At 47.1% G+C, this 26040-nt stretch overlaps 2 protein-coding genes across 4 annotated transcripts in view; one reads left to right on the top strand and one right to left on the bottom strand.

Moving 5' to 3' along the window:
* RPRD1B (regulation of nuclear pre-mRNA domain containing 1B) overlaps positions 1–8611 on the bottom strand; it is a 28335-nt gene extending 19724 nt beyond the window's left edge. Inside the window, exons 1-3 of the mRNA XM_054845488.1 lie at positions 8229–8611; positions 6342–6471; positions 5114–5247 (exon numbers count right to left, since the gene is read on the bottom strand). Of these exons, the coding sequence (XP_054701463.1) occupies positions 5114–5247; positions 6342–6471; positions 8229–8379 (415 nt within the window). The 5' untranslated portion in view covers positions 8380–8611. The remainder of the gene's footprint in view (positions 1–5113; positions 5248–6341; positions 6472–8228) is intronic.
* A 26-nt stretch (positions 8612–8637) lies between these two features.
* TTI1 (TELO2 interacting protein 1) lies at positions 8638–23751 on the top strand. Of its 3 annotated transcripts, XM_054845483.1 has the most exons (7): positions 8645–11241; positions 11734–11922; positions 12706–12851; positions 13682–13822; positions 15203–15407; positions 16154–16241; positions 22261–23751. In XM_054845483.1, exons 1-7 carry the CDS (start codon positions 8943–8945, stop codon positions 22493–22495), a joined length of 3303 nt encoding a protein of 1100 aa, XP_054701458.1. In that variant the 5' UTR covers positions 8645–8942; the 3' UTR covers positions 22496–23751. The 3 variants fall into 3 exon arrangements, with proteins under 3 accessions (XP_054701460.1, XP_054701458.1, XP_054701459.1); XM_054845485.1 differs by lacking the exon at positions 11734–11922 and having other exon boundaries at positions 8638–11241; XM_054845484.1 differs by lacking the exon at positions 13682–13822.
* The last annotated feature ends 2289 nt before the right edge of the window (positions 23752–26040 follow it).

Below are 26040 nucleotides of genomic sequence, written 5' to 3'. Positions count from 1 at the left end.
CTTGGCATTGGTAAACAGGGGCAGCAGAAGACCTCATTGAAGAATTCTAGAAACATGATCTCCATTTCATCAAAATAGAAAAAACTCCACACGTTTTTTTTCAAACTCAAGAGCATATGCTGGAAAAGGACCCCGAAAGAACAGGAAGCAAGGCAGAAATTATAACACACCCTGCCTGGGTAGCTTTCAAAATCTGCTAGCCAGAAGTAATTTAACCATTGCAGACTACATTTCTCAAGAAGCCTGTCAAATTCAACAAGAAAAGAGAAAAGCAAGCAATAAGAGCATCAAAACTAATCAGAATTCAACAATGGCATGTAAGACACATCTTCTGAAACAATCAAGATATCCTTGTAGAATATGGACAGCTTCTTCCAGGAAAATCAAGAGCTCATTCTTGACACAGACATAAAGAAGATAGAGAAGCCACTACTAGAGATGAAATCAGCTTTCCTGCTTCATTGGGTCTTCTTCACAGCTCAGAAATGGAACTACTCCCTAAAAGCCTTCAAAGAGCAAAGCACTTTGTTTCTTCAAAATGCTGACAATTGCTGTCATAACAGCTTTGCAGTGAAACTCCAGGTTGTTGCTGATCCTGTTGTTGTAATGTCCAGAGAGACTTGTAATGATATTTCTCCACCAATTCTTCCATCTTCAAACTATCTCTGGTGGCTTGAGGAAGCTTACAGCGTCAAGGACTTTGGTGACAAAGCATGAGCTTTTCCTATAAGCTGGCAACACAGGAGATCTTCCCATCTAGGGTGTTCACCTTTTTGTTCTCATCTCTTAATGACCAGTTTTACATGTAAACAAGCTTCTTTGATTTGCCTCCAGGCTCACAGTAAAGAGAAACCAGCTGTGGAATCTGTATACACACAAAAATGATAAATAGGAGTTTAAAACTTTGCTCTGTTAAAACTAGTGTTTCTATGGGTGGGTTTTTTTTAATATCAAGGCAATACAAAATGAACGTCATCTTCTCTCATGAGGACTTGGTCACATTCAGCTCCTCATTCAAGAAGCAGCCACACTGCGTGGTAAGGAACTCCCCATATAGATAATGCATTTTACTGGAGGGAACTAGGCAAAGGGTTCAGATTTTTTTTAAAAAATACAAACAGTCCTTAATTCACACAAGGATTTATCAGTCTCGACACAGCTACGTCATGTGCCTTTTCTGACGGTTAAGCATACAGTTAATATGACAAGTTGCATGACCAGAAACTTTTGTCTACAGGGAAACATGCAAGGAAACGCCATTTAACAGATACTCCAGTTCTAGAATAACAGGCAAACCTGTAAAACAGGGGTTTCTGCTTCTGAAGCTCTATGTGTAAGTGTTTACTTGAAAGGTAGACCAGCTGAATTTAAGTGGGTTTTTACACGTTGGCACAGCTATTATCATCAATCAGCATAACAAAAAATAAGCCTCCCAAAACTAGAACTAAAACTAAACTTTTGTAGGGTTTAGGTTCCAAGCACCAGGGGTTTAGCAACTTGCACAAGATCCAAGTAAACTTATATGAAAGACACTTTTGGAAAGTGGTTTAGGACAAAACATTGAATACAACAACAACAAAAAATAGCCAGCTTTCCTAAAGAAAGCAGGAGACCATCACAGAACACCAGAAGACACAGAAGAACAAAATAAGAGAAACCTAATGGTCCAGTACACCTTCCAACTGCCCTACCCCTTTGGTTTCTTTGGGGACAGATTGCTCATGAATGTTAAAGTTCACATTACAACATACATTTTTTGGTTGCCTCTCCTAGGTCAAGCATAACTGGAGTTGATCTGCTCCAAAATTATACCTAGTCCTGTCCCCAGGTGCCTTTATTTCAGTTATGCTTGGAAGCATCCCTGCTTGCTCTCCTCTCTGATGTTTCTCTCCATATTTTAATATGGGTCTGAATTCCTGTGACACAATTTGCAATATAAACACAATCAGAGCGGATGGGTAGCAGTTCAGTTCTGTGTGACACCCCTACATCAGAGCACATTCAAGGACTTCCTTCAACTGCTTATTACAAAGACAATGAGAAGAAAACATGTCAGCTATATAGGTTATATTACCTAAAGGATTTTACATCAAACCTCTACAGACCTAGTTTTCCCAGGCTTTAAGAGAAATGGGTGGTTCTTCTCTTCCCTATTGCTTGTAAAAAGAAACATTGTAATAAAAATGAGATTAATGAGAAAGCAAATGCAAGCTTAATTAATACATTTAGAGTTAAAACAATACAAGATATCAATATTCAAAAGCTCATTTCCATGTATATGCATATTTCCTTAAGGAACCCAAAAGACTAAAATATGGTAGTAAGCTGCACTTTGAGGAAGTCAAAACCAGGGAAGATAATGCTTAGAAAGGGCCGGTACTCTTTCCCCTCCGGCTCTTTGAAGATAAAGCTTCATTATTTGTGCAATCAACTCTGTTCCATGGCAGGAACTTAGTATGTGCTGCCAACTGAATTGCTATACATTTACCCAAGGCCTTGCTACTAATGAAACAAGAAACAAGCTTCACCATTGAAACACACACCAATAAGCTTTAAGGATGTCTTTCCTCACCAATACAGGACTCTGCTTTATTTTGGCAAGTTTCACAACTTTCACCAGTGTAACTGGTGCTCTGTGACCCAGGCAGAGCCATCCTGTTCAGAAAGCAGCACCTACCAGCCCAGGAATTAAAGACACTGCAATACAAAAAAGCTGTAGAGAGCTACCAGCACAGACCTGTTGCCATACCTTGGGCTGAAGAAAAAAATACTCATTATTCTTATTATACAGCACCAGATAGCTTAAGGAGCTTCAAAATTTTCTTGTAACAGCACAACATTGTACCAATCTAACGATAGTAATACTATCTATTTCTCAGCTGTGTCTACCTTGGGTATACACAAAACCAGGAAGTCAGAGTGGTTTTGGAGCAGTGCACTATGGTTTTCCACTTCGATGATTAATGTTTTATCTGTAAAACATGATACATTATTGTCCATCTTGCTTATGTTCATCTGTTTGATAACAGAACAGAGTAACTACAACAAAGCCTTCTGTAACGTAGTCACCCACCAGACACTGGACCAACACCAATTTATCTTAGAAATCCATAAAATTCCCATGTGAAACTAGCTCTTACCATTATGAAGCTAATTTGAAAACAAGCCAGTCAAAACAAGGAGAAAAACTAAGGAGAACTCAGCTGTTTCAAATTTCTTTTTCTCTTAGTTTAAAAATCTCAATTTCTTTTTTTTCCAATGAATTGACAAGAAGGCAGCAATATTCACACTCATGAAAAGGCCTGAACTGTTCTCTCAAAAGATGTTACATTAATATCTCCAATTACCCAGACAAAAACTAAGTTTCTTGCCAAGTGAACATGCACACACAGCAGTTCTTAAAACATTTGTATTTTTCATTCTGTTTCCCACAGACACAGGTCTGTTATGCTTAGGAAGGGTTTGATTTTATATAAACATTTTTAAGGTGAGAAAATAACAGTAGCAGGATTGATTGATACCACCAGCCAAAGGAAGGACCATACTGAGCAATAGTTGTTTGCCAATTCACCAGGAAATCACAGCTGTGTTTTTTGGACACACGGTGTCATTTTGTCTAGATTAGAAATTAAACACTTGTGAAACACTTATCTAGGTACCTTAAACAAACTATTTGAAACTGTCAGTTAATCAATTCAACAGGAATTCAGGCATGTAAATTCTGTCCTTTCATGACAAACAGGTGTCTCTTATGCATTGGACCCAGCCAACAGAAAAAACCCAATTTGACCTAGTTCACATAGAAACTGTACACCTTCCACCCCTCCCTTCTCCCACCACTCAGAGCAGAGACTCCCTCTGTCCTGACACAGAAGAAACAGCCTCTTTGGTCAGGTCAGTTGGTCTCCCAGAATTTGGGGAAAAAAATGGCAATACCTTCTGAATGTCACACTTAAATTACAGTAAGCTGGAAGGCCTCTGTTGTAAGCTGCTAAAGCCCCATCCAGTACTTTGTCTGAAGAAACATATTAAAACCCACAAAACTACATCAATACATGGACATCTTCACATGCATGTCTCACACTAATGCACATCTTTCATATTAATTCCGTATTAATTACCAACTCCAGCAGACATATCTTGCTTGTTTTCACCACCTAAGAATGGCATAAGAGCACTTTATTAATGACTAAGCCAACTCTCTCACAAAGTATCACACCTCTGTGGGGAATAGAGCAAGACTTCATCAAAGCAGCAATGTGATTTTAGCTAATTTGAAGACACTGACACTTCCTCTAGCCGCTAAGAGAACAAATATTCCCCTGACCAGAACACTCTTGATTTTTATTGACCCTCACCTTCCACTGGTTAGGCACCCTACTGCTCCCTTCTTTTCATTAAGTACTACCAGTTAAATATTTTCAGACCATATAGAAGAAGCAGTATCTGCCAAAGCAGTATAAAAGCACAGTAAATGTAAAAAGCTCGTGCTTGGTTCTCACATCTGTCTCATGCAGTAATAAGGTTCTAACTGTGATGTTCTAACGATGTTAAATGATGCAAAGTTATTGTTTTCCCCAAATGACAACAGCTGGTATAAGAAAAAAGAGACCAGACAAGCTTCTGGGCAAGTATTCCAGCCTTCAATTATTAAAAATCATAATAAAATATAGTAACTATACAAAATAAAAAAGAGAATGAAAGCACTAACCAAACTGAATAAACCATTACAATAACCCCACTGACCACTCTCAGATGTAATGTGTAACAATTTTAGTCTCAAGGTGAATGCAACAGCTCCCTACACCCTACTTACTTGACTTTACATCAAAAGGCAGCCTTGGAGTACTCTGCGTGAGCAGAAGCAGAAATTACCATAAGCGTAGCTTACTGCCAGCCACAAGTCACAAGGCAACACTCTTTCAAACTGGAACTGTGAGTTTAACAAAAATCAAACTTCTCTCAAGACAACCCTGAAGAATCTCCATGACCAGCTCTGGCAACAACTCAGCTACAGGAGCCCAGGGCTCAACTCTTCACAGTACTTTCAGTGAAACATGTATCAATTTAAAAAAACAACGTAAAGCACACAACAAACCCAATATGCATTTACCTTTAGTTTGGGGGCTATTGGAGTCTTCCATAGAAAGTTTCAGTTGCTGTATGAACTCACTGCCATACACACTCCTTTCTTGCCAGATGTTAAGCAATCGTTCCAAGGGCTTTTTGCAGCCCTCATCTGCTTCTCTGTTCAAAGATTAGAAAATAATTAAAGTTCAACTGAAAAATATTCCTTACGTTTTAAGAGAGCATCTTCCCAACTAGCAGCTGCATCCACTGTAATATTTGCATGTTTGGAGAGAAGCTCTCTCATATTTTCTGAGACAAACTGTGCAAAACGCATTTGTGGCCAGTTTTCCCCTTTTATTGGGATCAAAGATTGCCTGAAAGCGCCCCACGTTCCCACCCCCAAGTAAAAGAAGGAAAAGTTTTGAAGGAAGAAGCTTGCCATCATTAAGAATTTGCAAGAAGAGTTATAAAAAAAAAAAACCACACCAAGTTGACATGTTTACAATTCAGAGTATTAACTTTAAACAGTTGTTTCAGTCAGTAACATCCCAATTAAAAAGCAAGTTGTTTGGATCATTAGGCACTTAAATGCACTCATATAGCACACTGAAAGTTAGACAGCCATCCAGAACAGCATACCACTAAACAGACAACATTAAAGTTGTTTAGTTGAGATAACAGGAATTATTATGCTTTTCAGAAAAATTCTTAACTAAATTATAGTCCATTTTTGATAGGATGGTAGCTGCACCACTTCTGCCCTTTTAGGTATAAAATTCTTCCTTCCTCTAGCAATGAGACTAACGATCGTACCGTTAAAACCAGCGATGTAAAAAAAACCCCATGCTCAAACCAGAAGACTGACAGATACTAGATCTTTTAAAGTCTTCTGATAATGGGGGAAAAAAAACATTCATTATGTGGCTTTAACAAACACACGCAATTCAATTTCACTACCCATGAACAGATCTACAAGATCTTTTGGTAACAATTAAAATAAAGTACATAGGGGTTGCATGCAGAGAACAAATGTGTAAAGCTGTGAGGGGCTTCACATACAAACAAGTTTCCCCAAAGAGAAATATTAACACTAATCAGCTCCTAGCCACAAAGTAGTCAGAGTCCAGTCTCTACTAGAAAGAGGGTAACAAGCACCCTTGAGACTTGAAAAAACGAACCAAAACCAATAAAATCCAATTTAATTTAACTTTGTATAACAAGACTGCAAATCTCGAGAGAAAAAAGTTGAAGTACATAACACAGCAACATACCTGGCAACATGAGAAAAAGCATCCACAAGAACAGATTCAAATTCCCTAGTAAATTCAGGACCCTTCCTCTTACTGTTCTGGATGACATCGTTTGCTAAATATAGGAAAGTAAGTTTCCTACTCGATTTTGCTGGGAAAAGGAAAAAAAGAAGAAAAAAAAGTTTGCATTTATTTCTCACTTCTTTCACCTTGAATCATTAACATGGTTTTCAAAGTTGCTTATAGCTTTTTAGCCTAAAGACAAAGTTCAAAATATGTCCATGTTACCAAGACAAATCAGAGGCCTTCAAGTCAAGTAGCTCTTGCTCTCCTTACCTCTGTTTGGTTTTTTTTCCTAACTAATTTATAAAACAAACATGGGCTTAATACTTTTTGCACAGTGACACAACAACTCTGAGGAAACCCATGTAAGAAATAAACTTTAAACACGATTAAAACGAGCTGTTCTAACCTAGCAGCAAATTAATGTAGTAACAGACCTATTTTTCATTAATTAACTTCAGGAAAAAAACTTGGTATAGAACCACTTAATTCAGAACAGAGTGAAATCACAGGAGAAAGCTATTGTGGAGACTCAAATATTTTTCCAGACAATGCTGTGCCACAGCAACATTACATTTCTTCCATATACCATAATTTTTTCTCATCTTGACACCATCAATTTCTGTTTTACTACAACCAGAATTGGTGGGAGATGCTGTTCTCCAGAGTGCACTGGCCACAAATATGCACACACGAGACAGAAAACAAAAGCGCTTATTTCCACAGTGGGCCAACCTCAGATCTTTCAAAAATTCATACTTAATATACTATATAGAGCAACGACTAGCAATCACATGAAAGACTCCGGCTAGGACTTCATCAGCATCATCCACTCCAGGGGCTAACGCTGCCGGCTGCCCGGGGAGAAAGGTGACGTTGGCTGGATTCACAGCTGCCCCTGGGGACAGGGCATCAACACTGACACTCTCCCCTGCTTCGTTATGAAGCAGTTTGGGAAGTTACCAGAAGTTAACTTTAGTTAAGTTAATCTGCAAAGGGGAAAAAAAAAAAAAAAAAAAAAGGCACAAAATATTTCTGGATGATTCTACCAAACGGTTTTTATAGATCTCTGCAACCACTTTACATTGCTTACCTCCTAACTCTTTGGTGCAATTCTATAATAGATAAGTAGTATGAATCCAAACCCAAAACTTAAAAGCAAAAAAGCCAACAAAGCGCTTCACAGTTAACCTGAGCACACCCAGGGGAAAATGCTTCGTACATCTTTGTTTTACAACCAAGCTGCCTGGCCAGGAAAGCAGCACGGCTGAGGATCCTCTCCCCTCTCAACTAACACTTCACTCTTTTAACCAACGTTTCTATCCTCTGCGTTCCTAAACACCATCTGTACCAGCACACGCCAGAACACACACACACGTACTCGTGCGCGACATTCCCTACGAAGTGTAATAAATAACCGCAGCAGCGGCACGGCGTCCAGCCCCAGGAGGCCCCGTGAAGCTGGAACTCCCCGCCTCTCACGCATCGCCAAGTTTCGCCGTGCCGACCCCAAGGGCTCACAGACCGCCATGAGGAAGAACCGGCCCCTCGCTACGGGCCCGCTCAGGAGCGCCTCCGCCGCCAAGAACCGGCGGGCAGCTACCCGCTGGAGAAGGGGCAGCGGGAACGGGGTCCCCGCCAGCCGCTGCCCCTCTGTGTGTCCCGTCCCCGTCCCGCCTCCACTGCCGGGGCGCAGCTGCCCGAGGCGGGTCCCCGCCGGAACCGGAGCAACGGACAGACCCGGAGACCGCGCGCTCCGCCGGGATGCCGCCCGAGCCCGCGGCAGCGCAGGCTCGGGGAGCGGAAAGGCGGTGTCCGACGGACAAGTCCGCCGGGCCCGCGTACCTTTGCGGAGCTCCCGGTGCCAGACGGAGACGATGGGCCCTGCGTGCTTGCGGTGGTGGATGAGCCAGAGCGAGAGCGTCTGTACGCTCTGCTGGGAGTTGCTCAGCTCCGACAGCTTCTTCTCCAGCGCCGACTCCGAGAAGGAGGACATGGCGGCGGGCCGGCCCGCGCCGGGCCTGCTCCGCCCGCGGGGGAGGGCGCGAGGCAGCCTCACCGACAACAAACCGCCGCCACAAGATGGCCGCCCGACCTCTCACCCCGCCGTGGCAGGTCAAAGGGCAGCATCGTACGGATCGCCGGAGGAAGAAGGGGAGAACCGCTACGCCCGGCACAGACCGCGCACGCAGGCGGCGGCTGGGGCAATACAGCGCATGCGCGGCCACATCGCCGGAGCCCGCCAAGTCACCACAGGACACGCGTGCGCAGTGCACGCACCCGGGACTTTTCTCACAACGCTCCCCGCGTTGCGCTCCCGTGGACTCTCTGTCGCGCTGACAGCCCAGCTTCTCTCGACATCACTTCCGGCACGTGGCCTCCCCGCTACGGGAGCAGGTAGGCGCGCTGGCCCTCAGGGGCCGCCCCCGAGCACGGCGGGCCCAGCCCGTCAGGCCGCCCCGGGCCGCTGCGTCTGGCCCAGCGCCGTGACAGCGCCCGGCGGCCCGCCCCGCCGCGGCCCCTCCGCTGCTGCCGCCGCCCTCCCGCCGGCGCCCAAGCATGGCCGTCTTCGACACCCCCCAGGAGGCCTTCGGGGCCCTGCGCCCCGTCTGCGTGCAGCTGACCAGGGCACAGACCATGGAGAACGTGGCGCGCCTGCAGGCCCACCTGGCAGCGGTCAGCACCTCGGCCCTGCAGGAGCTGCAGGAGTACGTCCTCTTCCCCCTGCGCTTTGCCCTGAAGGTGCCGGGGCCCAAGCAGGAACGGCTGGTGCAGAGCGTGGTGCAGTGCATTTCCTCCGTCCTCGCAGCAACGTGCGTGAAGAAGCGGGAGCTCCTGCAGGAGCTTTTTTCTGAGCTCTGTACGTGCCTCTCTCCCCCTTCTAGCTCAAGCAAACCAGCTGCACGGTCAGAGGAGTTAAAGCTGGCTGTAATCCAGGCACTCCACACCCTGATGCATTCAACTTACGGGGATGTTATCTTGTCTCTGTATCAGCCTTCCACCCTTCCTCTCTTAGGATTTGCTGTATCTTTGCTTCTGGGCCTAGCAGAGCAAGAAAAAGCAAAGCAAATTAAGATCTCTGCTTTGAAGTGCTTACAGGTCCTAGTTCTGCAGTGTGACTGCCAGGGGCATCGACACCTGGATGAAGACGAGGCACAGCAATGTGGAGATTTGTTTGCTTCTTTTCTGCCTGGGATTTCCATTACGCTGTCTCGGGTTATTACTGGAGACATCAAACAAGGTCACAAACCCACTGTTTCTGCCATCAGACTCTTTTATCTGATTGTTGGCTTGGTAATGGCTGATACACAGCTAGCCAGAATCCCAAAGAATAAAGAAAAGCTGCCAGTGGAACAAAGCAGAATATCAGAACTAATGGTCCATAGAGGACCTGACTGGAGTAAAAGTACTGCTGAAAAACTCTCTCTCCTCCTGCATAAAATGGTTGAATTTTCTTCAGTTCACCCTCACTGGAAAGTGAGACTGGAGCTGGTGGAACTGGTCCACCACTTACTGAGGAACTGCAGTCAGTCGCTGGTGGGCTCATTCAGTCATCTTTTAAAGGCCTTGGTTGGGCTGGTGAATGATGAAAACAGCGAAGTCCAAAGCAGGTGTAATGAGGTTCTGCAAGGCATCGCGGAGCAGAGGGTGGTAGCACAGAACAGGGCTCTTGCTGATGTCCTCTCAGAGAACCTCCATTCCCTCGCCACAGCTCTTCCTCGCCTGATGAATTCTCAGGATGACACGGGCAAAGTTTCCACTTTGAGCTTGTTGCTCGGCTATCTGAAGCTGTTGGGACCCAAGATTAACATTGTCCTCAACTCCATATCCCACCTCCACCGCCTGTCCAAAGCGCTGATGCAAGTTCTGGAGCTGGACGTGACAGATGTGAAGATAGTAGAAGACAGACGCTGGGGCTGCGAGAGCACGTGTGGACCTTCGGGCTCCTTGCAGCACGCTATGCTGAAGGGCAGATGTCAGAAGAAATACTTCCGCTTCTTCACGGAGGAGAAAGTTTTTCAGCTCCTTCAGCAAGTTTGTCGTGTTCTTGGCTATTATGGGAACCTTTATTTGCTTGTGGACCATTTCATGGGGCTGTACAGCGAATCTGGCATGTACCGAAAGCAGGCAGCAATGGCCCTCAATGAGCTGATTGCAGGAGCTGCTGGACTGGGGGTAGATGTCCTTCAGGAAAGGGAAGTGTTGCCGAACATGGACGATCTCAAAGGGTCCATAATGTCCATTCTCGATGAGTATACAGACCAGGCAAACTGGTATTTGATCACTAGCATTGATACAGAAGAAATCATCCATGAGCCCTCTGTGCAGCATTCAGGACTTAGCGCCCATCCAGGAGGCACGTGCAGCAGTGTTCTCCTTCCGTCTGCAGAGCCTCACGTAACAACTCACATCATGAACAGCAACATCTGGCAGATCTGCATCCAGCTGGAAGGCGTCGGCTGCTTCGCTGCTGTCCTCGGGAAGGAGTTCCGGTTGCTTCTGCTGTCAGCTCTCTACCCTGTGTTGGAGAAGGCTGGTGACAAGACTCTGCTCATCAGTGAGACAGCACTGGGGACACTGGTAGACATATGCGAGGCCTGTGGTTATGACTCTGTGCAGTGTTTGATTAATGAGAATTCAGACTATCTGGTGAATGGGATTTCCCTGAATTTGCGCCAGCTGGCACACCAGCCACATGCTTCCCAGGTCCTGGACACGATGCTGAGGCATTCAGATGCCAGCTTGCTGCCACTGGTAGAAGACGTTATCCAAGATGTGCTCTCTACGCTAGATCAGTCTTACAATAACCAGGCTTCCACTTTCCTCAGGGTCCTCCACTCAGTAATGACAGCTTTAGGTATCTAAATGACATTTACTTTGCACAATTCAGTCTTAACTGTAACTAAAGGTATTTTGTCTTTGACCTTTTGACTTGCCACGGGAGATTTCAAGTAGCTGAGGTACGGCAGCATTGGTGGCAACTTTGCTTTGCTTGGTGGCCAGCTCTCAAGCAAAGAACACCAATAGCTTCCCCTCTCCACAACCAGTTTCTTTTTCTCTGGCCTGCAGACTTGCAGGAACACAGCCTGTAGTGGTTGAGAAAGGATGGATTTACACACCCATAGGAGTTCTGTAGAAGCAGATGGAGTGTATTCCTTTTTTTATTGGGGTTTTAACATTTTCATACTGTCAGGGTGGTCACGGTGACGAGACAGCAGGTGCCCGATTCTGTAGTTTAGTTCCATGAGATTTGAGAGCCGTGTTCATCTCTCAAGGAATCTGTGGTACCTTGCTGACTTGCAGGAGGGGATCGTGATTACTTAGTGACATATCAGTTCCTTTTTTGCAGTCCGGTGGTTTGGGTCATCCTGCGGTGAGGAACACCAACAAAGGCAGACTGCCGAGTGGCGGAGCAGGACTTTGTCCCAGGGGCAGCAGGTGGTGACAAGGCAAGAAGTGGAACAATTCTTCCTTGACTATGTCAGACAGAAGCAGATCGCGGAGGGCAATCTTCCTGACACAGGGAATGAGGAGGCAGGTCAGTACATAACTGGAGAATACTATGTTCAGCTTGGAGAAAGACAGTGACCTCTGAGGTTTCCTTTTGGGGGGGAAACTTGGGACCAGGCTGAAAGCCTAGTACACTCCTGACAGTCTCAGGTCTGCTTTGAGCTGACCTTAGCTCATGGAAGGTGCTGCTGGGTGTTCTTGCTTTGTTCTGTGCGTGGGGGAGTGAAATGTTTGCAGATCAAGGCTTGTCTAGCTCTAAAGCATAAGCAGACTTGTTTTTCCTTACCTCATAACAGGCCATTTGGGTTCAGGACCCAATGTTTCCTCATTCCAGGATCCTACTGCATTTTCCTCACTTTCCCTTGGGAATCCCTGTACCATTTTCTCCTGGCTAATGATGCCACCACTCCCTTCTCACTTGGCCTTGGCAAGCCCTGCAGGCATTCATATAGGGAACTTTTTACTGGGCTATGCTGCAATCCTGACCTTTAAATACTTCGTCTTTAAATATCCAGGCTTTTCATTTTTAATAAAAATCAATGGGAACTAAGTCCATGGTGAAGAGAGACTGCAAATGTCAGATCAACTGCATTGTCCAGTAAAGAAAGCAAACCTTCCCTAGTCCCACACTCTTAACTGAAGCTGACACTTAACTTGCAGAACTCAAGCAGAGACTTGACTATATCTAAATACATTAAAAAATGCCAAAGGCCTCACTTGGGAGTTTGCAGAGTAGTTGTAGGTGGGTATTGTGATCTCCCACAGCTTTCCAAGTCATTTTCATTGCTTCAGTAATGGCTTTATCTTTCAGATGAGATTCCCCCCCTTGCTAAGCCAGAGCCAAACTCTGACACAGAAGGAGAAACTCCACTGCCAAGCCATGCTCAACTGGCCAAAGATGTGATGGAGAGGTGCATCCACTTGCTGTCTGACGGGAACCTCCGAGTGCGGCTGAAGGTTAGTAAACACTGGCTTTGAGGGGTTCTAGTTCATCAACACATGCGCGATGCATGCTGGGCTTCCTGCCGTAATGAGGTTAGTGCTGCCACGTGCTTATTCAGAACAGATCCTCCAAGTGTTGGCAAGAGAAAGGGAAGCAGTTTTCTAGGAGTAGTCTGGTTTAGGAATGGCAGCCAGGCTGAACAGAATCTTAAGGGTGGCTTCATATCGGGCACGTTCCCTTGATGCTTATGATAGTCATGTCTTGTGCCTCAGCCTTTGGTGGAAGAAGCAGAAGCATCTTTCTCCCATGCAGGCCTCCCATCCCCCTACCTCAGGCTGTGGCACACAGACTGATTAACATTTCTGAAGTTGCTGGGGTGATGATAAGCAGGGCTAAAAGCCTGGACTATTTTAATTATGAAAATCCTTTGAAGGTGGCCTCCTTTTAAACTGCAAAGCGAGACAGAAAATGCAGCAGTGAGGCATAACCCAGATTCTCAGCACAGAGGCCCCAGCCCTACCAGGTGATCCTGCTGCCCTGCCACAGGAGCAGAGGGTCCTAGTGCACGGCTCAGCCTGCAGGATCAGGCCAGAAATCACACCCTGGTTCCAGCCCAGCTCTGTAGCCCAGCACAAGTTATGTCACTGTGCTACTTGTGCCTTTCCAAACAGGCATGTGCTCTGCACTGTTCTGTTATCCCAGTTCATGCTGAGGTAAAACTGTACCCTTTTGTGTTAAAGCCCTTCTTCTGGCTCCCCATTATGACACTGGGGATCGTCCTGAATGCCTGGTGCTACTGCTGTTACAGCGCTCTGAAAGTCTGCTACCTACCCCTCCTGCCCAGGTGCTGGACGTGCTGGAGCTCTGTGTAACTGTGCTGCATCCTCATGGAAACCATCTGCTTCCCATGGCTCATCGTGTCTGGCCAGCACTCGTCACCCGGCTGATTAGCGATGACCCTCTGGCAGTGCTCAGAGCCTTCAAGGTACAGCAGCAAATCTCTGCCAACAGCCTTCAAGCTCGTGCTTAGAAGGCAAGTGGCTAAGGCATTGCTGTGGCCTGCGAGAGAAGCACTGAGCTTGTGGAGTGATTTTTAAGTGTGGTTCGGAACACAGGGTCACCACCCTGCAGTGGGTAGGCTTGTACCACTCCCACTGCAGCTTGTCTGCAGATAAAACCTTGACACTGTTCCTGGGGGAAACAGCAATATTAGCTGTTAGTGCAGGGAAGAGGAAAACAGTTCTTTTACAGCCTAAGCAGCTGCCAGAGGCACCGTATAGTGCAACTTGCCTTTGCTGTGAGCCACAGTCTCAGCACCCCCCTTTGGAAGTCTTAGACTGAAGAAAAGGGATTGTTTTGTGATTGAGGCATTGGCAGGGGAGGGGAGAGGTTAAGCAAAGATTTAGCCTCATAACAACACTATTAAAGAACTCCTGACCATGTCAACTGACTGCATTCTCTTCCTGACTCACAAGTTGGATGATAAAGCATGTTTCCAGAAGTTGCCAGCCCCAGGGCTTCCTCTGCTGTGCAAAATGAGATTCATTTTAGAATCCTTCAGTGTGAATAAAGGAGAGTTTAGATTCCCCAAATTCAAGAAGCCATACACTAGAATTTCAGAGTAGCCATATCTCACATGTGCCTGCCCTAAAAGAAAGAGCACTACGCAAAAACTAATTAACTCTTGAGAAGTTCAAAGGATTATTACAGTTAGCACTGAGTTTGGCTTTTGCTATAAGAAATTCCCCAGGAGTGTCTTCCTTCCTAAATCTCAGGACAGGAAGCGTAGTGTCTGTGTGAGCCAAATACAACATAACCGGCATCTCAGTCCTGCAGTGCTAAGACCACGAGCTTAGGGAAGTTCCAGGAGAGAACCGTGTTCTGGCCATGTGGGTTGGCCATGTGGAATTCCCCTTCATTTTTAGATGTATTTAAGGCCATTCTCTGGGCCAGTTTGGTTTTTATCCTGGATACACACCAGTAGTGCGAGGTGCCCTGTGCTGTAGCCAGTTGGCCTTTCTCTTTGCTGGCGTGCTTGTAAAGATGGACTGTTTCCACCACAAAGGTGATTTATATTGTAATGGCATTTTCCATCAGAGGCTCCTCCAGCAATTCTGAATAAGACTTCACAAGCTTCTCTTACCTTTGCTGTGCTAATGAGAAGGGCAGTTCCAGGAGGTTAGCCATGTGAAACTGAAGAGCAGGGTGCAGGTGACTTGGCCTCTCAATCGAGGATTTGCCTTCTGCTCATTATGGGAAACTGTGGCAGCAGTGGTCCCATTGCGGTGAGCTGGTGAGGATTGCCCAGCTCCTCCCAGTCCCATATGTGCACTTATTTTTTCAGTAACTGATGTTTCCTCCCTAGGTGCTGTGTACCCTGGCTCAAAAGTGTGGGGACTTCCTGAGACAGAGATTCTCCAAAGACGTCCTGCCTAAGCTGACCAGTTCCCTCCTCAGCCAAGCTCCAGCAAGTGCCAGAGCCGGGCCTGTGTACAACCACACGCTTGCCTTCAAGTTGCAGCTGGCTGTGTTGGAGGGACTGGGTTCTCTGTGCGAGAAGTTGGACATGGGTGAGTACCAGGAAAAGTAGAGGTTGTGTGGGATCTCTGCCAGACTTACCTCTTCTCCTTTTGTCTCAACTGACCAGGTCTGCACTTGCTTCTCATCCTTCTGCTGCCCCATGGAATTGAATTCCTGATCTTCTCCAGCCTTGTCCCCATTCAGGTTCTGCTGGGCCTTAATCTGTCCTCTTTGAGAGCGCTGTAAAGAGGGGCTGGTCGCTCCTTGCTCCCTAGGAGACAAATGGGAGAGAAGATTCCCAGCACCTTGCAGAATCTGACTGCTCTTCTCACTTGTGCATGACAAGTGGGTATGAAGCAGAGTGTCTGGGTTGCTGCCACTAGGCCTGTTGGGCTATGCTTTATTCTTAATTAACTGAAGAACTGGAGCCCAGATAAGACTTCTGGCTAAGTTGACTGGTTCCATTTTGGGGCAACTCTCTGGGTGACCCTTTATATGCAGCACATCACATTCTTCTACTGAATTAAACTCTCTGAAATTCTCCTAGGTTAACTTTCTGGCATTTACTTTGATGAGGGAGAAAGTTTGCTGGCTAGTTGCTCTTTTCCTCTCTCAATGCCCTTGATTGCTTTCCTAGCTTTGCAGCAAGATGCTTAAGAGGCAAGGTCAGAAGAGCTCTGGGTCAGACAGTTCAAAGGCTCAGAAGCCACTTGCTGCCAATTTAGATCTGATTCTGTTAGGCAGCAGCCGCTGAGTAGGTTACCTCCTATCCTTCTTTTCTGTTCCATTTCTGCAGGCGAGAATGACCTGAATAAAGTGGCAGATGCCTGCCTGATTTACCTCAGTGCCAAGCAACCCACAAAATTGCAAGAAGCTGCCCAGAGGTAATGTCTCTTAAATGCACGTGTATCAGGTGTAAAAGTAATGCGGGACAGAGGAAGCATGATAACCTCTTTCCTTTTGCACCTTTCCCATTCCTCCTTCTGGCACATTTGAGTCCTGTAGAACAGGGTCTCTCATGGAAGTTAACCCCTTTCTCTGGTGGAGTTACTACCCAAAATGAGCTAGAGAGGTTACCTTGCCCACAAGTTACAGTTGACTTTCAGATTACCTTGCAGTGCATTTGGGGACAGAGGGGGAAGATGTGCTACTTGCTTTTTTTCTAACCACTTCTTACGCTAGAATACCCAGGGCTCTTGGCCCACTGAAGGCATAAGATGGCTGTGCAAGAGGATGTGCAAGACATTCCCATGTATTTTATCACTTAATACCTTCTGCAGGCTGCGGGATTTACTTCTGCTATCCTTCCATTTTCCCTGGGCTCCTGTGATCACATCAACCCAGGCTCTACCAGGTGGACTGGAGTTTGTTTGGGAAGCTGTCAGTCTTGGCACCAGTCTTGCTTTGAGAAGGCTGGGAGAGGTTAAAAGAGCACAAACGGTTTAGGAGAACACACATCAGCTCTATGAAGTGTTGACAGACTTTGCTGCTTGGTGTTCAGAATCCTGCTCAGCATGTTCCTGCTGTCAGGATAAGAAATCACTATTGTCATATGTTGTCACCTGGAAACAAGGCCAGATATTTCAGTAGACAAAACGAGTCCAGGTACAGAACATGCAAAGTGAATAAGAAAGCCATGCACCTCTGTCTCTGCTGAAGGACAGGGGTAAAAGCCCCCCTCTTTCTGTGTGGCCAACCCTCTCCTCCCTCGAGGGGAGAGGAAGCCGGCAGTGAGCAGGTCCAGCAGGCACTGCAGATTTCAGAGGGCAGGCTGCTGAAAAGGAAAGAGCTGGCAGTTCCCTTTCACCTGAGCGCAGGCATCCCAGGGGGGTGCAGGGTGTGAAGGGCTTTTGTGTGGCTGGGCAGCAGTTTAGAGGGGGAGCGCTCTCAGAAGCTGTAGCTGTACCTTTGTTTGTATTCCTGCGCTGGTGAGAGTAGGTTTATTTTTACCTTAGTGGCTTTTATTGCATCGCAGCAGGCTTCAGTAGCATTTGTTCTGCAAAGGGGTTCTTCGCTGTAGTCTTGCATACCCTTAATACAATAAAGCATTCATCTGTGTAAGCAATGCTGGAATGGAAAGCAGAACACCAGGATTTATCTAGATATTTGGAATCTTAAGCTTTTAAATAATTAACAAAGCAGTCTGAAAAGCTGTGCAATTTCCCCCCACAGCAGGGGTGGGGGGAAGTACTGAATTAGCCCTATGATGTGATAGGGTCATTGGAAGCTATATTGTGAAGCAAGCTCACTGTTATTGGAAAAAAGGGCAGCAAACTTCAGGGCAAGTAATGCTTTTCTCCTGTATATTATTTTTATTCTATTTTAAGGGAAAAATGCCACATGTTACACTGCTCTCCCCATGCCTTTGGTGCACCATACATTATATATTTCATTGACCAAAGCAAGGTCTTCTGTTAACAGCTCTCTCACGTATAGCTGTGTTGGCCAGACACGTATATGCACTGAGGCATGCATCATGTCTGGCCTGATATTAACCAGGCATATGGCAGTACTTTTAGTTTTGTTTTTTGTTTAGTTTAGTCCTATCTGATCCCTGGTCTTGGAACCTGGATGGATCAGTTAAACATGTCACAATCACTTTTAACTAACAGATGATATGAAGTTTCAGCTTGGAAAAGTCAAAATTCATTTCACCATAACAATCAGCTCCAGCGCCAGGATGAGAATCACTTCTCGGCCATGCTTCAATTTCCCTTCTGCTTAACCTTCCCAGCTGCTTAACCACCAGATTCCTGTAAGCTCCGGTCCTTTTCCTTGCTCTCCATGTGCCTGAAAGTAATCCTGCAAACTGACACAGGTTGTCACATGTAAGGCCCTTTCCATCTAAACAAGGACAATGTTATCAGCCTGATACATGAAAAATCCTGCATTTTAAATGTTTCTAAAACCAGATAGACCAGAACTAATCTTAGCCACAGCCTAAGTGCCAACATACGTCACATAACTCAGCTTTATCACTGCAGAAATCATACAAGGTAAAAAGATGTTTGGAATCAGCTTGCCATATTGATTTATACTAACTGGCCTTTGCTCAGCTTTTTGGATTCTTACTCAACTCATGAGTTGTGACCTGCCAAGAACAAGGTCAGGTCTTACAACGTCAGTTGCAACTCCAATAATTCCCTGCACTAAGTGAAGATACCGTAGGTATGCAAAGGGCTAAGCAGGAATTTTTGGCCAAGGTACTGGAGCCACAAAACAAAAAAAATTTTGGCTCTCTTCCAGGGATGTTATCATGCCCCAAGGAGGCTGCTTAATCCCATTTATGGGACCCTGTAGTTTTATTAGATGAACCAGTGGGAGTAAGTGAATTTTGTAACTGCAGCTTCATGCAATACTCAACAGGCAAAAATAGACACTGGGAAAAAAAAAACCTCCAGCATGTCTGAGGAAGAGAAAATTGGACAATAGGCTTTATTACAAGATGACTGCAAGAGTATTTCAGGAGAGGAATATTATCCAAAGCTTGGGAGAAAAAAAGAATATATATTGAAGAGGAGTTTGGGAATGCTGGGTAACACTAGATACATCTTTGCTTTCATTGAAAATAAGCCAGTGCAACTGTGGGTAAAGTGAGCAGAAACACTTGAGGAACAGGGGGTGATGGTGTGGGGCCAAGCACTGGGAACAGGGCAGGGGGGAAGATGGTGTAAACTGAGAGTCATAATATGTAAATCTGAGCTTTTCATCAGTTTATTAAGTTGCATCATCCCTGACAAGCTTTTCACTTAGGGGAAAGAAAAAAAATCTTGGAAGGAAAAGAGATTCAGAAATTGTCATTGCCTTGTGTCAACACTTCACAAATAGTTCTGCATTTTTTCAGTTTGAAGTAACTGTTTTGAAATTTATGCTTAATGACTAATAAATGTTTACAGCCTGTGAAGTTTACCATTTGACCTTTTAGTCAACAGTCTGGATAGGATTTTTTTTTCCAGGATGCAGAAATAATTTCCCCAGTTCTTACTGAAGTCTGTGGTAAACTGTATCTAATTAAACATTCAGCAGAGATGCAGAAGCCAGAAAGATTTGTTCTTTTGCCAGCCTGTTCACTGTGCTGTGGCTTTGCTTAGAGCTCAGGAAAAGACAAGGCAACAGAATAGCCAAACTCTGCTCTGTGCTAGTAGAATAAGTTGTTTAGCACAACTGGAACAAATATGAGCTATTTTTGGACCTTTTTAGATACCAAAGTTGATTATGCAGTGTACCTCTTTTGGTTTGATTGTGTAGTTTATTGGATACTTATTGACAGCTGTCATCCACAAGCTGGGCTGAAGTACACTAAAACAGCCACCTGCACAAGGCAAAAAAAAATCAATAAAATTATATTTAAAATAAAAAAAGCAACAACAGAAAACAAACCTGGATTAACCCCAGGATTCTTTGCCATGGAAACAGGTTGCTTAGAAACTACCCCAGAGTTAGTTTGAAAATGTAAAAGTCAAGTTGTTCTTTAAGCTGCACAGCGTTCCAGGTTATCAGGAGATAATCACACGCCTCTGGCCATTATGGGCACAAGAGGCAGTGCAGTTCTCCAGGGTCCAGCTAATCTCTTGAGGGTTGCTCTCTCCAGAGCAGCTGATTGGGAAGAGGTTGGAGAACAGAGTATCTTTGCTTTGAATAGGAGAGGGAAAGTTGTTCATGTGCTGGAGAAGCAGAAGCCAGCTCAATAGTATTCCCAGTTCCCATGTTTACTTCCCAGTGATTCATCTTTCTTGCCTGGTCCTATCCACTCCAGCCATAAGGAGGGAGGATTATTTCTATGCAGCTGCCCACCATAAGCTAGGGGAAACCACTGGGACCTGCTGTTTGCTGGCAGGCAGACAGCTGCACACTGACACTGTCACGGCCAAGCGAGCACCAGGAGATCCCTGGCAGCCATCAGGGCTTGGAGAGCTGGTGCAGGGACGTCGGGTGCAAGCTCTAGACCCTGCCCCAGCGAGCCTGCTGCCCTTTAATCAGGCTGGCACCCAGGTAGGGCCAGTCCTCCCTTTTCCAGTCAGCAGAGCTGCAGTAACAAAGCCAGGGGAGAGCCCCATGAGCTCACCTGCGTCTGGCCGTCCCCTAGAAAGAAGGCATGTTGCTGCTGCAGTTGTTGCCAAGCACAGCTGTCACTTTGGAGCACATTCATGCTGAGTTCTCCTGGAGCAGACAGATAGGCACCACAAGCACCTTCAGGAGGGGACACTGCCAACAGCTTGCAGTGGCAATGTCTTCCTTCGTTGCTGTTCAGAGACCTGCACTGAGAGACAGGCAAGTGGTTAATGGCAGAAAGGCAAAAGCAACAACTTTGGCTGCTCATGGAGTAACAAGTCACATAGCCACAAGATTCTTGTGAAGAGATGAGTGAGCTTGCTAGTATCTCCATCTCATTTCTGTGCTTTTTCAGGTTACCCATGGCACTGCACTTCCTTTCAGGGGAGAGCTGCCGAAAGGGATTTCTGCCTGCTCTATGTGGGAAGCAAGATCACTTTAGGGATTAAAAGTTCTTCAGGGAGAAGTTTTGACAGCAAGCAGGTCTGGATTTTGTAGCAGGTGATCTCTGAGGGGAGTTCTGTCCTGTGCTTCTTGGGGGAGCAGAGACAGACCTACCCTCTGATTTCTCTTCACATTACCTCACCCAGCTATAGTTCTCCTCATGGTCCCCATGATTTCAGTAGAACCTAGAGACCTGAAGATGTGCAGCCAGGCAGGGGTCTTGGAAAGCTGACCCATAAGTTTGGTGAATGCTGAGTACCCTTGGTGCTCATAGCCTCCACAGGAGCACAGCACCATGCAGGAAGAGGCCTTGCAGTGCTGTCAGGGCAGCCTACAAATTCTAGTTTAATTTTATACATGGTGCAGCCAGAGAGCTTAATACCAGTTTAGCCCAATACACCTTCTGTGCATTAAACCCTGACACAGACCTAGCCAAGCCCAAAGGTTGCCAACAATGAGAACTGGCAGGAAGAAATGAGTAAGTGTAGGTCATGCAAATCAGCTGTTTGCTGTTTTGCTCCTAGGAGCTTCCTGCTCTCCAGCAGAACTGCCTAGCATCTTTGTTACAGCAGCTCACAGCTGGAGTCAAAAGCATGACGTGCATTCTCAAAAGCCAAATCCCCCATCTTACCTGGGGCATTGAAAGTCAAAGTAAAAACCATCAACACAGCAGTGAAACACTTACGGAAGTTGTCATTCCTCTCTTCCTCCATTCTGTTGTTAATGAAGGTTTATTAAAAGAAATATCCTGCTTTGTGAAAGGTGCTGTGCAGAAGGAAGAAAATTTGTAGGCAGCTAATAAAGATTTGGGATGAGAGGAGACCTCATACAAGCAAAAAGCCCTCAGTACAGTAGGCTCTCCTCATGACCCAGCCTGGACAGCCATCCAGAAATACCCTTGGTTTTACCGCCTCTGAAGAGAGACAGAAGTCCAGATGGGTTGACACCCTCACTCCCCAAAAACCAGAGAGGGTAGTGAACAACATGTACAACTTCTTTTAAGAGCTCTGCAGGAGCAATTGTCCAAAACACGCCAGATGTAGGTAGCACGTGCCATACTCTGCAGTCACCTCTCCGGTGCTTGGGACCGGCCGATTTAGAAAGGCTTTTGCCAGCAGCAGCCGTGATACTGAGACCAAAGCCTGGGTCAGTTATTCACCAGCTGCTTGTCTGATGTTGATAACTTACTGTGTAGCATAATAACTATTTTTCTCCCACTTGCTGGTGATGTGAAACCACTGAACTGTCTTCTCTTGGGCACAAGAGCCATTTTAATGGCTCTCTCTAATGAGCCTCCAAGTCTCAGTTGCAGACAACATCAAAGCTGTCTGTTAATGACCCTCTTGGGTGCCAATCAAAAGGCCTTCCCCTTACTCTTCTTTCTTTTCTTACCACTGTTTTCCAAAGTGTTTTCCTTCATTTAATGCACGTGGATCCTGACAGCACCTGGCTCCTCCTGAACGAGGTCTGCTGCCCTCACCAGTACGAGCCCCCTCACATCAGCCTGCGACCCGTGAAGCTAAGTGGGATGGGGAGGCAGCGGAACGAATTCACCGACAACGTGCTGCTCTTGCTGGAGAGGCTGAAGCAGCAGGAGAGCGCACCACCATGGGCTGGCGCCCAAGAGGCATCTCCTCCTTGACAGACCTATGCCACGGCTGGGAGGGGAAAGAGGAACCACCGGGATAGCGCTTACCTGGAAAAATCCCATCACTTAGGCCCAGAGTCATTCCAGGGGCAAAGGGAGGACTGGCCAAGAAACCTGCCCCAGGGACAGAAGTTTATTTTTTTAAACAGCGTTTGAGGATGAGGTGGGTACATCACCCCTATTCCTCCAGACTTCTCTGCACATGGTGCTGGAGAGAAGTCCAAGGGTCATAGCACATTTATTTCAAGGACTTCCCAACACTCGATGCTTGGGTGGTGCCCCTTCAGCACCCCCACGCACCCCTCTGACCTCCTCACAACTGTGATATTCCCTCTGTTCTCAGCTGGACAATGACTGCCAGCTCAAAATAAAAGCTTTTCCTAGCCTTAAGCCATCCCAGGGACAGAAAATAAAAACCTCTTCTTTTTAAAACCAGTTAGTATCAGAAAAAGTTAAAATGCATTTCCAATAAATTCATCACCAGTATTACTGGCAAGAACACCACGTCCTCTTAGAGACATCAAGGCTGTTCCTTATAGGTTGCAGTTTGCTCAGACCAGCTGCTGAGACCATCCGAATGCCTTGTGCTCCCCAATTCTCACCACTGAGTGAGAGATTCTTTAGAAAAATGGCCAGCCCTGATTTACAACTTGCAAGTGATTTAAGACTCCTCCTCGTTCCCAGATTACCTGCCATTCTCCTAGGCCATTTTTTAGACCTCTCAGATTTTTAACACCCACCCCAAGGAGAACTAGATGAAGAATTTACCCGTGCCCCAGTACAGCCTCCCAGGCGGGTGCATACGTGGTCAGACGACGCAGGTGGTGACGTTAGGCCTACGTGCAGTGGTACCACGGCAGTGTCACGGTTTGCTTGAGCAAGTATAGCACAATGCAGTGCGCAGAGAGGACATGAGTCTTTGGGGTCTGCTTGGTGCCCCTGCCAAAGGGCACACGGCACGGGCTCACTGCTCGCCTGGAAGCTGCTGTAGTGTGCTCCAGTTCCCAAGTCCTCCGGGCTCCATCCCCAGAGACTGTGTGCAGGTGCTGCTTTACTTGGCTGCTTCCAGACCTCACCGTCTCCTGGATTCATCAGCTTCACCCAGAGCTACTTCTGGCAGCAGGCTGCCTCCCGACAGACACTTGTGAACGTTTTATGCTAGTAATGCAAAAGGACAGATCTTGACTGTAAATTTGGAAGCAAGCTCAGAAATGCAAGAACCAAAGCAATAAACTGATTGTTACATGGAACAGGCTTTGTGCATTGCTGTTGGGGATCCTGGGTGAGTGTCCAAAACATATCTCGACTGCTGGGACTGAGGGAACTTCTGCCGATGCCCACACACCCCTCAGCTGACATTGCCTCCCCTTCTCTCCCTGGTTTTGTTCAGGCTTTACTCCTGGTTGCTTCTGCAGGAAAAACACGAGTCAGTGGGGTTTTTACCAGGTAGGACAGGGCTGCAGTTCAGCTTTTACCCTTTTATGCTTTTTAAAATATATATTCAGTGCTTAACACTGAGATGGATTTTGTTCAAAGGAACCCTTCAGAGCTGATCTGACGGGAAGACAGGAGAGGCAGAGAGGTGAAATATTACCTTTGGTCTCCAAAGCACCCTTGGGGTTGGTGCAGAATTTTCTGGATTGTTGTAACACTTGATAAAACTCATCCATCAGGTGCACACGCAGCATCCAACCCATCTCTGCCTTGCCTTCAGCACTGGCTGGAGCTCACACGTGACACATCAACAGCACCGCGATGGCACTCGGTGCTCCTGCCCAAACCATCTGTTCTGGTCTCTCCACCCGCCACCTCTCCCTGCCCTCCCTGCGGCCAGCAGTACGGGGCTGTCATGGGCTGCGCCTCTTGCCAGGGAGGTACAAGCAAAACATTGCCATGGGAAACCTGTGCCATCTTCCTACAGCTTGGTACCAGCCCCCAAAACAGCCTGGTGAGAAGCACCCCTCCTATTGCCTGGCATTACTGGCTGCTTGCGGGCTGCAGACAGACAGGTGATTTATCTGCACATGCCCTGCGCTGTTTGAATCGGTCACCTCTGGGAAGCAGGAGTAGCCCAGCCTGGCTGGATTCACCTCAGCTGAGGCAAGGCAAGCTTAAAAGAAAAACCAATAACCTTTATTCTAGCTTTTTTTAGAATAAAGTTATACATGTTTCTGAAAGGAAAAGCATAAAGCCAAACAGCATCTGCAGTATCCACCACAATGAAACACTTCCCCAGCGAGGAATCAGAAAAGTTCTCTTAATTACCATCTTCCCCATGTGATAGAGCTGCAGGGGGAGCCACTGGGATCAGCTGCATCCATCAGGAAGGAGGCCTTGGGCTGCCACTCCATGGGCTTCCTGGTGACCCCATAACTCAGCCGTCTGGTTTCAGGGCTCATGGAGCCCTCGCCGCTGAGCCGGGCAGCAGCACCAGCTGCATGCAAAGCCGGGTTCCCCGAGAGATGCTGATGGGGCCTCAGGGGCTGCTGCCACGCTTCACCCTGTGGCTGATGGGCACGTCACACCCAGACAGCAGGTCACTGCCCTGGGAGCAGGGTGCTCCGGTCCTTAGGACAGCAAGGGCACATTCCTGCTGTGCCCCTCGGGGACAGGGCAGGACCCACCGCTCTGTCCCTCCTGTGACACCCCTTTCCAGCACAGACGTGCTGCGTCCCTGGAGGCAAACACACCTTCCCACACAGCCTCTTCTCTTGCTGGGCATTACTTACCGGGCAGGGCACTGCAGGCAGGGAGGGCTGATGCCTGCTCCCACAGGCCAGCCCTGCCTTGCCCGGTGAGCAGGTCGGTACGTTGGTCACGGCACTGGGCCACGCCATGGTGCCCAGGAACTGGCCCCATCCCCCCAGCCAGGCCTCTGGCACAACCAACCGCACCGAGACACCTCCTGAGTCCCAGTGCTGGTTTCCCCCGGTGCTCTCCAGGCTTCTCGGCTCTCCCAGAGATTTTCCCCACAGCCGCTGTCCCCAGGCAGCAGTTCGGTGTGGGTGGCGGGGAGAGGCTGGCCTAAGTCACACGGCCGCCTGTCACAGCTCTTCTCAGCTTCGTTATCACCCCTGCTTTATTACAGGCAGAGTAAATTGCTTTTGTCTGAAGCAGGATAATGGCCAGAAGAGTGACTGCGTGGAAATGGCATTTTCATGAGGCTGGTTCCTCCCCAGCAGTGACTTGCATATTAAGCTCAGCCCGTTTGCAAGCGGGCCCAGGGGCTTCTCCGCTGCCCTGCCCGCACCCTCCTCCCCAGGCAGGCACCAGGGCAGCCCCCCACCCGCTGGGGTCTGGGACCAGGCCAGGAGCAGCACCCCGGGGTGCAGGAGGGGTGCCCAGCTCCAGCCCACTGAGCACCCTCACCGTTCCAGAGGGCAGCTGCCCCCTGCTCCGCAGAGCCAGAGGGGCTGTACGGGGACACGGCCCTTCCCAGGCACGGCAAGCGAGGCCACCAGCTGGCTCCCCCTGCTCTAACCCCGCTCCAACCACCCTCCTCGGGCATGGGGAGCAGAGAAACCCACATCCTCCGTGCA

The sequence above is a fragment of the Grus americana genome, chromosome 17 (genome assembly GCF_028858705.1).
Source record: "Grus americana isolate bGruAme1 chromosome 17, bGruAme1.mat, whole genome shotgun sequence".
NCBI lineage: Eukaryota > Metazoa > Chordata > Aves > Gruiformes > Gruidae > Grus > Grus americana.
This window is presented reverse-complemented; position numbering and strand designations above follow the sequence as displayed.

Bases quoted from the DNA above. Each gene is read 5' to 3' on its own strand.
- TTI1 (XM_054845483.1), top strand. From the start codon at position 8,943: ATGGCCGTCTTCGACACCCCCCAGGAGGCCTTCGGGGCCCTGCGCCCC. The intron at 11,923-12,705 runs GTCAGTACATAA...TTTATCTTTCAG, and splicing joins CACAGGGAATGAGGAGGCAG to ATGAGATTCCCCCCCTTGCT. The intron at 16,242-22,260 runs GTAATGTCTCTT...TGTTTTCCAAAG, and splicing joins TTGCAAGAAGCTGCCCAGAG to TGTTTTCCTTCATTTAATGC.